The sequence below is a fragment of the Brassica napus genome, chromosome C6 (assembly GCF_020379485.1).
Source record: "Brassica napus cultivar Da-Ae chromosome C6, Da-Ae, whole genome shotgun sequence".
Lineage (NCBI taxonomy): Eukaryota > Viridiplantae > Streptophyta > Magnoliopsida > Brassicales > Brassicaceae > Brassica > Brassica napus.
This window is the reverse complement of record NC_063449.1, coordinates 24905860-24918774: the sequence shown is the minus strand read 5'-3', so window position 1 is coordinate 24918774 and position 12915 is coordinate 24905860. Positions and strand designations below refer to the sequence as shown.

At 34.1% G+C, this 12915-nt stretch overlaps 1 protein-coding gene across 1 annotated transcript; it reads left to right on the top strand.

Moving 5' to 3' along the window:
- The first annotated feature begins 434 nt into the window (after positions 1 to 434).
- On the top strand, positions 435 to 2689 carry LOC106406975 (uridine 5'-monophosphate synthase). Its single transcript, XM_013847741.3, has 6 exons — positions 435 to 1288; positions 1382 to 1465; positions 1730 to 1812; positions 1892 to 1979; positions 2062 to 2316; positions 2409 to 2689. The coding sequence occupies exons 1-6, from the start codon at positions 518 to 520 to the stop codon at positions 2538 to 2540; spliced, it is 1413 nt and encodes a 470-aa protein (XP_013703195.2). The 5' UTR covers positions 435 to 517; the 3' UTR covers positions 2541 to 2689.
- The last annotated feature ends 10226 nt before the right edge of the window (positions 2690 to 12915 follow it).

Genomic DNA, 12915 nt, shown 5'->3' with positions numbered 1-12915 from the left:
CCAAAATAGAAGAATTCTAATAGAGATTTGAATTTTCTTATGCCTTTAAAAAATAGAAATATGTTATTTCTTTAAAATCTAAAGAAAAAAAACAATAGTTAATATTTCGGAGTATGAAATAGAAGTAAGTTGGAAAATAAGTTATTCTATAATAACATATAAAATCAAATGTAAATGTGAACCAGATATGTCATAAATCCATGCTTAAAAAGGTTAAACTCAACAAAAAAAAAACAAAATTTATATTTTTATAGTTTTAAGCATAAAAATTTGTTTTTCCAAATTTATATAATTTTTTTAATTAATTGTATGAATTTCATCTTTTTCTATAATTTGATTTTTATTATTATTTTAAATTTTGTTAAAAAGAATTTGTGATTATTGATAAAAATTCCCATAAAAAAAAACAAAACCGAAAGTATAAAAAGCGCACAGACTCTCCACTGTGCAGTCAGTCACTGCCAAGTCCCCCTCTCATTTCTCAAAACCTCAGAGAATCCCTCCGATAACAACAACAATGTCAGCCATGGAATCCCTAATCCTCCAGCTCCACGAGATCGGCGCCGTCAAATTCGGCAACTTCAAACTCAAATCCGGAATCTACTCCCCCGTCTACATCGACCTCCGTCTCATCGTCTCCTACCCTTCCCTCCTCACCCAAATCTCCCAAACCCTAATCTCCTCCCTCCCTCCCACCACCTCCTTCGACGTCGTCTGCGGCGTCCCCTACACCGCCCTCCCCATCGCCACCGTCGTCTCCGTCTCCAACAACATCCCCATGCTCATGCGCCGCAAGGAGATCAAAGACTACGGCACTTCCAAAGCCATCGAAGGAGTCTTCGAGAAGGATCAGACTTGCCTCATCATCGAGGATTTGGTGACGAGCGGTGGGTCCGTGCTGGAGACGGCGGCGCCTCTTCGCGGGGTTGGGCTTAGGGTTAGCGACGCGGTGGTGTTGATCGATAGGCAGCAGGGCGGGAGGGAGAATCTGGAGGAGAATGGGATTAAGCTTCATTCGATGATTAGGTTGACGGATATGGTTAGGGTTTTGAGGGAGAAGGGGAAGATTGAAGAAGGGGTGGAGGCGAATTTGATTAAGTTTTTGGAGGAGAATCGTAGGGTTAGTGTGGAGAAGGAGGCTAGGGTTTTAGGGTTTAAGGAAAGGTCGGAGCTTTGTAAGAATCCCATGGGGAAGAAGCTGTTTGAGGTTATGATGAAGAAAGAGACTAATCTCTGCTTAGCTGCTGATGTTGGAACTGCTGCTGAGTTGCTTGACATTGCAGACAAGGTAAAGAATCTCTCTTCTTTTGACTCTTTTTATCTGAATGTGCATCATATGGTTTATGTGTTAGTGATCTTTGAAATGTTTGTGTTGATGAAGGTGGGACCAGAGATATGTATGTTGAAGACTCATGTTGACATTTTGCCTGATTTCACCTCTGACTTTGGCTCTAAACTCCGTGCGGTAAGTTTAGTTACATCTTGATTATTTGATAGGTTTGTTTGCACAAAGTATGTTGTATCTATCTACGATAGAAGCATGAGTCATATGCTATAGTGAAGTTATATGAGGGATAGTACTACTTAAAACAGTAGTCCGATGTAATCTCTCTCTACGATAGAAACATAAGTCGTATGCTATAGTACTACTGAAGTTCTTTAAGTTCCCCTAGATCATCCAACTAGCTATGATTTGGCTGTTGTTGATCGATTGTTGATGTTACTTCAGATCGCAGACAAGCATAAGTTTCTCATATTTGAGGATCGCAAGTTTGCAGACATTGGTAACACCGTCACGATGCAGTATGAAGGGTAAGTTTTCTACGTTATGTCACTTATTGTTCTTCATTGATGATTTTCATATAGTTTATCTGCTGCGGGTTGTTTGCAGAGGCGTCTTTAAAATATTAGAGTGGGCAGATATTATAAACGCTCACATAATATCAGGGCCAGGAATCGTGGATGGCCTCAAGTTAAAGGTAAGTATGTATGTATGTATTCATTTGTTACTGGATTCTCATTTGATTATTTCGTTTTTACTAACATTTTGGGGGCATTCAGGGTATGCCTCGTGGTAAGGGTCTACTTTTGCTAGCTGAGATGAGCTCTGCTGGTAACCTTGCTACAGGAGACTACACTGCAGCAGCCGTGAAGATCGCAGAGGCTCATTCGGATTTCGTGATGGGATTCATCTCGGTTAATCCTGCGTCTTGGAAATGCGGGTATGTGTATCCGTCTATGATTCATGCAACGCCTGGTGTTCAGATGGTGAAAGGTGGTGATGCACTTGGTCAACAGTATAACACTCCACACTCTGTGAGTCTCTCCCCTCCCCCTAACCTTTGTTAGTAGCTTAGGTGGTGATCTCGGGAATATAAAGTGAGGTTGCTCTTGTTGTCTTGTTTCAGGTGATTAATGAGAGGGGAAGTGATATTATAATCGTGGGAAGGGGAATCATAAAGGCGGAAAACCCAGCAGAGACGGCTCACGAGTACCGACTTGAAGGCTGGAAAGCATACCTGGAGAAATGCTCTCAATAGGTTAAAGCCTGAGAGGTTGTTGACTTTTTTTGTGTTGTGATGCTATAAGTTTGTGGAAGCTGTGTGCGAGGGTGGATTTTAAAACTCATGTCTGGTTATTTGTCACTTGATCTCAAATCTCAATAATATAATAAAGTTACAAATGACAACCGTAGGCTTTAATATAACCTTGCCAATATCCCTCCAGATCTCCTTTTCTCTCTAAGCTTGGATGAGAACCAAGCAAGATGCCAAGATCCCATCCTGATACTAAAGCAAAGCACTCTAGTAAACTAATAAAAGATATAGATATCCTGAGGAACATAAAACTAAAACACACCTCGATGCTGGACTCGGAAGGTGACCAAATAAAACAAGGAGTTCACTTCAAAGCACGCCCTTCAAAAACAATGAAATCATCCTCATCCTCGTCCGAATCCAGATGAGGTGGAGTATCAGTCAAAACATGTTGGTTTGCACAATCAAGTTTGGGCTGTTGTTTCTCAGAAACTTGGGATTGGAACTTAAAAATGACAACTTCTCCCTCTGTATCTAAGTCTTGAAACTCCGTTTCTTGATCCTTGAATTCGTCAACCTTCTCTATGAAACAATGGCTTCTTTTTATAGGAATCACAACAAAATCTGTAGGCGTTTCTTGAGTTACTTCCACATGAGTTGCAGCAACCATTTCTGTTTGCTTCAAAATTCGATCTAAAACACCCTTCAAACCAGCTTGAACACCATCTAACTTTTCACCCAGACATCCCTCTGTTTGATTAGTAGTCATGTCTTTAGGCAAATCAGAATTCTAACACCAAAAGAGAACTGAAACTCATCCAACGATCTCTCTGGCGTGGATGAGTCCCACAAACTTGATTGATCATGCTACATATAGAGCGCTAAGGAAAGAGTTAAATGCTAAATATTTTCCTAAATCAAGAAATATAAATTCTAGTTTAATAAAGGAACTTAAATTTAATGGGTTTTTGCCAAAACTAACCCACAACTTGATTTTAACCCTAAACTTATACCCAAACTTGAATCAAATGCAAAACTAACCTAAAAGCCTAGTGAAATTACAGCTCAGCCCCTTGTGACCAAACAAAAAAACAGAAGCCATTTTTACGAATATAGCCGTAGTAAATCGTCTGAGTCGTCTGAGATGTTGGAAGTCGTCTGGACGACTAAAGTGTAAGTCGTCTGGTACCGGTTTATTTTAAAAATAATTTATAAATCTTGTAAAAAAATATTTTGATGCGTGAAAAATAAAAATCAAGTAATTATAAACAGTTTTAAGTGATATAAATTAAGATATGATAAAATTGATTTGTTTTGAAGATAGATGAGTGGAAGTAGTGAATCATGAAATACTTTGGTTTAGGAGTTTGGCAAACATATGTTGTAGTATTGTATGTATTGTTAGGGTTAGATTTTAGAAAACTAAAATGTTTTTTTCAAAAATTAGTTTTCACCTATATGTGTTTATTTATGTGTATAGTAAACACTTTTCAAGTTTGATTTGATTTTATGAAGTCTTTAATTAGATAATTAAGTTTAGGGGTTATGTTTAGGGTGTGGACGACTTATATTTCAGTCGTCTGTTGAATAATTTACTCGGACGACGTATATTTTAGTCGTCTGTTGAATAATTTACTCGGACGACTTACATTTCAGTCGTCTGGTGAAGAAATTAAAACAGATGACTTACATGTAAGTCGTCCAAATATTCCCGCCTAAATTTTTTTAAAAAAATTATTTTCCCGCTTAAATAATTTAAACCAGACGACTTACTTGTAAGTCGTCTGGAAAGTCTTCTATTTTAGTTTCCCGCTAAAAATATTTAATTTCCCGCTAAAAATATTAAACCCTTCTGGACGACTTACATGTAAGTCGTCTGTTTTAATTTCTTCACCAGACGACTGAAATGTAAGTCGTCCAGGAAGTCGTCTGAGTAAAAAATATTTAATCTAATTGGATTTTTTGTCTCCCTATATAAAGAAAAATTTACACATTCTCTCTCCCCCTCTCAAATGGCTGCAACAAAAATGTAATGTTCATCATTCTAAAACTCTCCAACCTCTCTCTAATCTCTTTGACTTGAAAACACCAAACTTTATATGAATTTTTCTGTTTTGTCTCATGTATTTCTTACTAATCTATCTCTTTTACAGGTTTTTAATCAAATGGTACTCATCTTCCATTAATTTAAAGGTAAATCTATTAATTTTAGATATGTATTTTTGTGTGTTCTATAAATGTAGATTTATCTAATCTTCCACTCATTTTCTCTATTTTTAAGTCATTTGAACGTTTTTGGATATGCAGGTTTTTCAGATCTGGATCTGATATGCATGTTTTTCAGATCTGGAAGACTTCTTGGACGACTTACCTGTTAGTCGTCTGGAAGTCGTCTGGAAGTCGTCTGGACTTCTTGGAAGTCTTCTGACAAAGTCGTCTGGACTTCCAGGAAGTCGTCTGGACTTCCAGGAAGTCGTCTGGACTTCCAGGAAGTCGTCTGGACTTCCAGGAAGTCGTCTGGACTTCCAGGAAGTCGTCTGGACTTCAGGGAAGTCGTCTGGACTTCAGGGAAGTCGTCTGGACTTCCAGGAAGTCGTCTGAACTTCATGGAAGTCTTCTGACGAAGTCTCCCTTTCATAATAGATTTGAGCGTTTTGGTAAGTTTTTATGTCTGATTTTTCTTCATTTGGTAACTTCTTGTTGTATAAAGTTCTTACTTTTTTCCCAAACTAAAACTCTCCAAACCCACTCTAATCTCTTTGACTTGAAAACACCAAACTTTATATGAATTTTCCAGTTTTGTCTCATGTCTTTCTTACTAATCTATCTTTTTTGCAGGTTTTTAATTAGATGATACTCATCTTCCACTAATTTAAAGGTAGATCTATTATTTTTAGATATGTATTTTTGTGTGTTCTGTAAAGGTAGATTTATCTAATCTTTCACCCATTTTTTCTGTTTTTAAGCCATTTGAACGTTTTTGGATATGCAGGTTTTTCAGATCTGGATTTAATATGCAGGTTTTTCAGATCTGGAAGACTTCTGGGACGACTTACCTGTTAGTCGTCTGGAAGTCGTCTGGAAGTCGTCTGGACTTCTTGGAAGTCTTCTGACAAAGTCATCTGGACTTCCTGTAAAGTCGTCTGGACTTCCTGTAAAGTCGTCTGGACTTCCTGTAAAGTCGTCTGGAAGTCGTCTGAACTTCCTAAAAGTCTTCTGACAAAGTCGTCTGAACTTCTTGGAAGTCGTCTGGACTTCTTAGAAGTCGTCTGGACTTCTTAAAAGTCGTGTGGTCTTCTCTACTCAAGTGGAATCCAAGCTTGTCTTTGTAGAGGAATGATCTATAATAGTTTTGTTTGTGGTCTGTTTTGTGAATTGCATGTCTACTCTTTTAGTTGTGAATTTTTTGTAAAATCAGTAATAATGTTTTCCAAGATGTATTAAATGTGCTAACAATGTGTTTACACATTTACAAATCAATGAAATAATAGACTTCAGTAGCCTTTTTCTTATCTTTGGATCTCTCATATGCAATAATAAACTCCAATGACCTTTTTCTCATCTTAATAAACAAGAATGTTGGTAGCTTTATATTGATACAACATTTTAAGAAGTATTTTAACCCTTCTTCCAACTCATAACAATAGTCATCATTATTGTCTATAACAATAATACTTAAGAGATGGAAACAAACAATAGTAACTAGTCAAAGCATATCATATTTTATTATAAGTTTGCGTTGAAAAACTTAGTCAAATTTAGTAAAACTAAGGGAGAGAACATATTTTGTAAATATGAGGTTTACATATCTTGAAGTTACTTATCACTCTTAAAAATACAAGTTATTCAAAAACTAACGTAGAAGACTTAAAAACTAGCGGAGAAGACGCGGACGACTTCAATCTAAGTTGTCCAGACGACTAAACTATACGTCGTCTGGTCAACACAGAGGTTATTTTTGCAATTGACTTTGAAATCTGTTATTTCGGACGACTGAAAAATAAGTCGTCTACTATTGTTTGGCTAAAAAAAAAACTCCAAAAAAGCTAGACGACTTACATTTCAGTCGTCATAGGTTAGTTTTGCATTTGACTGGATAATTTCAGAAGTTTGACTTTTCTGGACGACTTACATTTCAGTCGTCTAGTGAAAATTAAAATAATAATATTTTTTTTAAAAGTAGACGACTTACAGTTAAGTCGTCATAGGTCAGTTTTGCAATTGAAAAAAAAACTTCAAGATTTAATTATATACAGACGACTTATAATTCAGTCGTCCACGAGACGACTGAAATGTAAGTCGTCCAGGATTTACGAGGTTTGACCAGAATCTCAGAAAAAAATCCTGGACGACTTACAAGTAAGTCGTCTCGTGGACGACTTACAAGTAAGTCGTCTCGTGGACGACCGAAGTATAAGTCGTCTGTGTATAATTAAATTTTGAAGTTTTTTTTTTCAATTGCAAAACTAACCTATGACGACTTAACTGTAAGTCGTCTACTTTTAAAAAAATATTATTATTTTAATTTTCGCCAGACGACTGAAATGTAAGTCGTCTGGGGAAGTCAAACTTCTGAAATTATCCAGTCAAATGCAAAACTAACCTATGACGACTGAAATGTAAGTCGTCTAGGTTCTTTGGAAATTTTTTTGAAACCAAACAAAAACAGACGACTTAACTTTCAGTCGTCTCAGGTTACAGATTTCAAAGTCAATTGCAAAAATAACCTCTGCATTGACCAGACGACTTCCAGGTAAGTTGTCTACAGCCAGACGACTTCCCAAGTAAGTCGTCTGACGAACAGATCTGGAAAAAAACTCGATGTCATACCTTAAATTGGTGAGATAAGTTCCTTAGCATACATAAGGCTTCTCCAAGCACACAGAATCACAAACGAAAGTAACCCACCCAGAATCGTTAGCTTCTATGACTCTATGAACCATAAAAAAATTTAGAATCAAAATCTTGGTTTTTAGCTCATTGTGGAGAGAAAGTGAGAGATATGTTGTGTTTAGTTCACAAGAATGGAAAAAGAAGAAGGGTAAATCGATTTTGGGAGCATTAAGAGCTTCAAATTGGTTGTTCATGGTGGTTGTGGTATTGATGACAATGACAATCTTGTAATTACTTGAAGATGATGAGGGTGAGAGAGTAAAAATGTCATTTTCGAAAAAAAAAAAAAAAAATTGATGGCATTTTCGTAAATTATATGAACTTGTGGGGTGAATAGGGCAAAACAATTAAAAAAAAAAAGAGGTTAGTTTTGTGTTTGACTTTAAGTTATAGGTCAATTCAGCAAAAAGCCCTAAATTTAAAGCATATCACATCTGTTGCCCATTTTTTAGATACTTGCCCATGTAACATGTCTCAAATGGCACCTATTTTCTTCTGTTTGCATTGCATCATGTCTCTGTGTTGCTCAAGAGGACCTATCAACCAATTAAGGTTTCCTTGACGAATGGGCACGTTGAGGAGACAACTATATACTTCACCTCTGTTGGTTTTGGTGTTAATTCTGTCTATGCAGCTCTAACTTTATATTTGCAGGTAGCAAAACGCTTACTTTTTCCATACAACAGAAGATTTGGAGTTAAAGCTGGATTCACGGGGATGGTGTCGAACTTGGAACTGGGACTCTCTCTGCTCATGTGATAAAGCCACATAATAGTTTTGATATGGACAATTTAGTTGTAGTGGTAATCTATTAATAATAGAGTGCTTTACCTAATAGGACACATTTTACACTTTCTTTACACTCAGTCCCAATGCGCATGGAGAGCACATTCACAGAAAACGATGTGGTTACTTGGTAAAAATGTCCTTTCTTTAAACAAGAGCATAGAGAAATATACTTAGGAAGTAACTAATGAATAAGGTTTCGTTGACATCATATATTTAGTTTTTTGTTTTTTGCTTTTTTTTTTTTTTGGAACACTACAAAAAAAACTAGGACTCAGAATATGGGTGGTGATATAACAGAATGGTTTTAGGTTTTTGCTTATTTTATATTTTATGCTATTATTGTTTATTCACCTTTTGTTTTCAATTGATTTATTCTCAAAATTTAAGATGTATAAAATAAATATAATTATTACAATAAGTTATATAAAAATCTATTTTAATATATATATATATATATATATATATATATATATATATATTATATTTTAGTATTTATACAAAAAGTGTGGACATAGGCATAAAATGTTAAAGGACAAATATCGACATGTAATCGAAAATACATGAATAGAAAAATGTAGCCATGGATTGATGAAAAAGGCAAGGACTGAAAACATAGATGGAAAACACATGGAGAAGCTTGTGTACAAGTTACAATGGATTGTATATCATAAATTTATTTTTTTGGACAAGTTATAATGAATAATATATAATTAAAATATGTTTATCTTACACTGAACATTTGGTTCATGTCAATTGAACTTGTTTTCAATCTTTTCCCAACACACAATATAAGGCTGTGGACAAAATTTTGCAATATATAAGAGCATGCATGCCCAACGGTAAACATACTCTCTCAGTATTTTAGCAATAAAATATTAATAATTTTAATACTGTTTGTTTACAAATTTATATTTAAATTCTTTAAACAAAATTAGCCACTTAAAAAATAACAGGAGTGCTTGTGGGGTTCTTCAGAGGTTAAAAAATAACAGGAGTGCTTGTGGGGTTCTTCAGAGGTTCGCTTATGTTTAGAAACGATCGTCTCCTAAATGTTTGCTTCTCTCATACTTTTTGAACTTATTATCATTATAATTTTATAGATACTATCTTCTCGTACCAGCGTTGCAGATGGACCTTAATTATATGTAAATTATCTAATTTGATAAATACTTTGCAAGTATAACAATAGTCCTACTAGGTGATAATCCATTCGCATGCGCATGATGAATTTTTATAATAATGTTTATTTATCAAATAGTTTTAACATTTTGCGATACTACAATTTTTATCGATTATATAATGACGAATACAAATGTTGGTCTCTTAAATATATCATCGTTGTTGAATAGTTAACGTATTACATGTCATTTTAATTATTTTTAAGACATCACATGCACACAAAAAAAATTAAGTTTTGCGGCTGACACAAATCCCCAAAACCAAATAGGCAACATCGATTATATAATGACGAAAGGAGATTAGGTTTTCTGCTCTCTATTTGTTTACTATTGACTCTTCATAAGTGATTTCATTTTCTATCTCTATAAAATTGTGTTTTCGTTCCCGTCTTTGTTTCATTGATATGAGTTAAGTTTTTTTAACTTCTTCTATAAATTCAGTGAATTACATAAATGTCAATTTTAAAAATAGACATCTGTAAAAATTAGTTTCATTCCAGATACATATCTAAGAATTAAAATTTTGAAAAAAAAATCACTGGAAAACTATATTAACAGATTAGTGTTCAAATCTAATATATCAAGTTGTTATTGAATATAAGTGCAGACTCGAAATATAAATGTCTGTCAAGTATATATTCATCAGCTCGGTATAAAAATCATCTAATTCAAGAACAACAAAACAAATTAGTTATTTGACCAGTTCAAGTAATATCTGAATCCGAACGGGTAATATCCAAACCCGAATGGATATCCGAAGATAACCAAACATAAGTATACTTAACCCTATATTTCTAGTTTACTTCTCTCATTTTATTCAAAATATTTATATTAATAATGATTATTACTCAAAATTAGATAATATACATATAATTATGGACAAAATCATTCGCTACTCACTTAAAATACATATCAAGCTCTTGTTTTTTGCATTAACAAAAGTTGCATCTAAATTTTCAAAACAACAACTAAATTTGTGTCTTTCTAATCTATTAATAGTAGTCATATTTATTGATATTTGAACAAAGAATCTTTCTTTTTTTTCTCTAATATATTAGTGAGTATTATGATGTTTTGTTTTTCTTTATTATTATTCTGGTTGTGATTTATCATTTGTCACAATTATTTATATAAAAGATTAAAGGTTGTAATGTTTGACAATCAAACATTCAATGATTAACACTAAAAATTACAATGGTTCATCACTAAACGCTATAATCACTGACGGTTACAATAATAGTTCCTCCCCAAAAATTGCAATGGTGTATCACAGACATTTAGAATGTTTCATTCTAAAAATTATCTAAAAGATGTGTCTTTCGTTCTAAAAACTATATTTATTTTTAAGAGTTTATAAGATACCTATAGATATGTATTTTTATAATGATGTAAATTTTCATCCTAAAAATACAAACATTTTTAAAGAGTATATTATCATCTAATAAAGTGTCTTTTCATGATTTTTAAGAGATTGTGAGAATATATAATGATCCGTCTTTCATCATAAACATTGCATAGGTTTTAAAGAAATTGTCTTTTTGTTTATTTCGTATATATTTTTAATACATATTTAAAAAATATTTTAAAATTCTGAAAATATACATTGTTTAATTATTTTTCTAACATATATATTTGCAAAATAATATGAAAAACACATCATTAGACACTTTAACAACTTTTTAAAAACTATTCAACTTTCAGAATCAAAAGACACATCTCTAAATATTTATTTTATATTTTGAAAAATACATTCTTAGGGATCACAAGACACATTATTACACATTTTCAAAAACATTTTAAAACCATTGCATGAAAAACTCATAAAATAGAAAGACACATCTTTTGACATTTTAGCAGTTTCAAACCTTGAAGGTGACATGTGTCCATTTAGTTACAAATCTTCACTTACCATGGATTTCGTCAACGACCGCCGTATGTGAAACCGTCGCGGTAACATTTCTGCTCCGCTTTGTTCGATTACGTAACTGATGTTAATTATGGCAATCAATCCAACTACTTCCTCTTCAATTCATCTTTACTGCCTTCTACATATATTTCCGCCAAGCTCCACCGAGAAGACAACGATGATGATTCCATCCAGTCGCTCTTTCGTCGAAACAGTTTGGTGTTTCTCCAGCGTCTATGGACAATAAGTCTCACTGGAGCTCCTCTTCATAGGTGATGACAAATCTTCGTGATCATAGATGAACAAATCCCTCAGTTCAATCGTAACCTCCGCATGCGATGTCCAGCAAAAGATTTTAGAGATGTGAACCTGATTTAAAATCGAGGGAACAATCCCGGAGAAAGACGCTCTGCCTCACAATCTAGTCGTAGATTGATGTCGCATGTTTTTTCTTATAATTGGGATTAGATTTTTAACAAGTTTAGTTTAGTTTTGTGTTTTGTGTTTTGTGTTTTTGTTTTTGTTTTCACAAGGTATTGTGAATGACCGTAATAAATTCTTCTAACAATTCGGCATCTGAATCTATTGTTTTTTTTTAAGCTCAATGGAGAGGATGAGTTGATAACCCGTATAGGTAGGAGCTCCTTGCATGCCATAATTGAAAGTCGTTTTGGTGTGCTACCAAGTGGACCCTCGAAAAGAATGAGAAGTGTTGCTCTTCCTCTATCAAGCCGTGAACTATTTGCTATAAGGTGCTTCTTAACTTACTATTGTTTGTTTCTTTTACTGTCAGTCTTGTGGATGAAACTCGGTCTCACAATTTTACTTTTGGGGTGTGGTCTGGATCACTAAGAAAATTGTATTATACGCATAAGAAAGCACCAAGAACGTCAGTGGATAAAGTTAGCTGGTCTAATGTACCCTCTACTCAGCTGCTTAATTTTCTTCTTTTTCTTTCTTTGGTTATTCTTCAGTGCCTTGGATGGAATAACTCATTTATTTGAACCTTCAGTATGATAGGTATGACTGCCGTAAAATGTATGATTAATGGTTATTTATGTAAAGGTTACTTATGATAGTTATTGGCTTTTAGAGCTCCTGCCTCCTTGATGTAAAAATTGTATCAAGTTAATATGGATTTCTATTTTACACCATCTTCATTTATCCCAATATAAACCCGTGAAATCTAAAATTGCTTATATTTACCAACAAACTTCTATATATATATTTGGCTGAGATAGTGTTTGCAAAATGTCTGTTTCTACAAGGTTCATGAGAAATTACTCTGAAATTAGAGTAGGGAATTTCTGATATCATTCATTAGGTCAACGATCTTGTTTATATAGACGTACAAAGTCGGTTGCTAGGCAATCCCAAATCTATAATGGAAGATATACAAATATTTACTTTCCGATATATAGAATATATCCTAATACCCCCCTTAAATTGGAGCAAACAAATTTGCTATGCCCAACTTGATTAAAAATGCATCAAACTCCTTCTTTCCCAATGCTTTAGTAAGAATGTCTGCAAGCTGATTCTTGGTTGAAACATGAATAGGTCTGGTAAATCCACGAACAATGTCATCCCGAACAAAGTGACAATCAAGTTC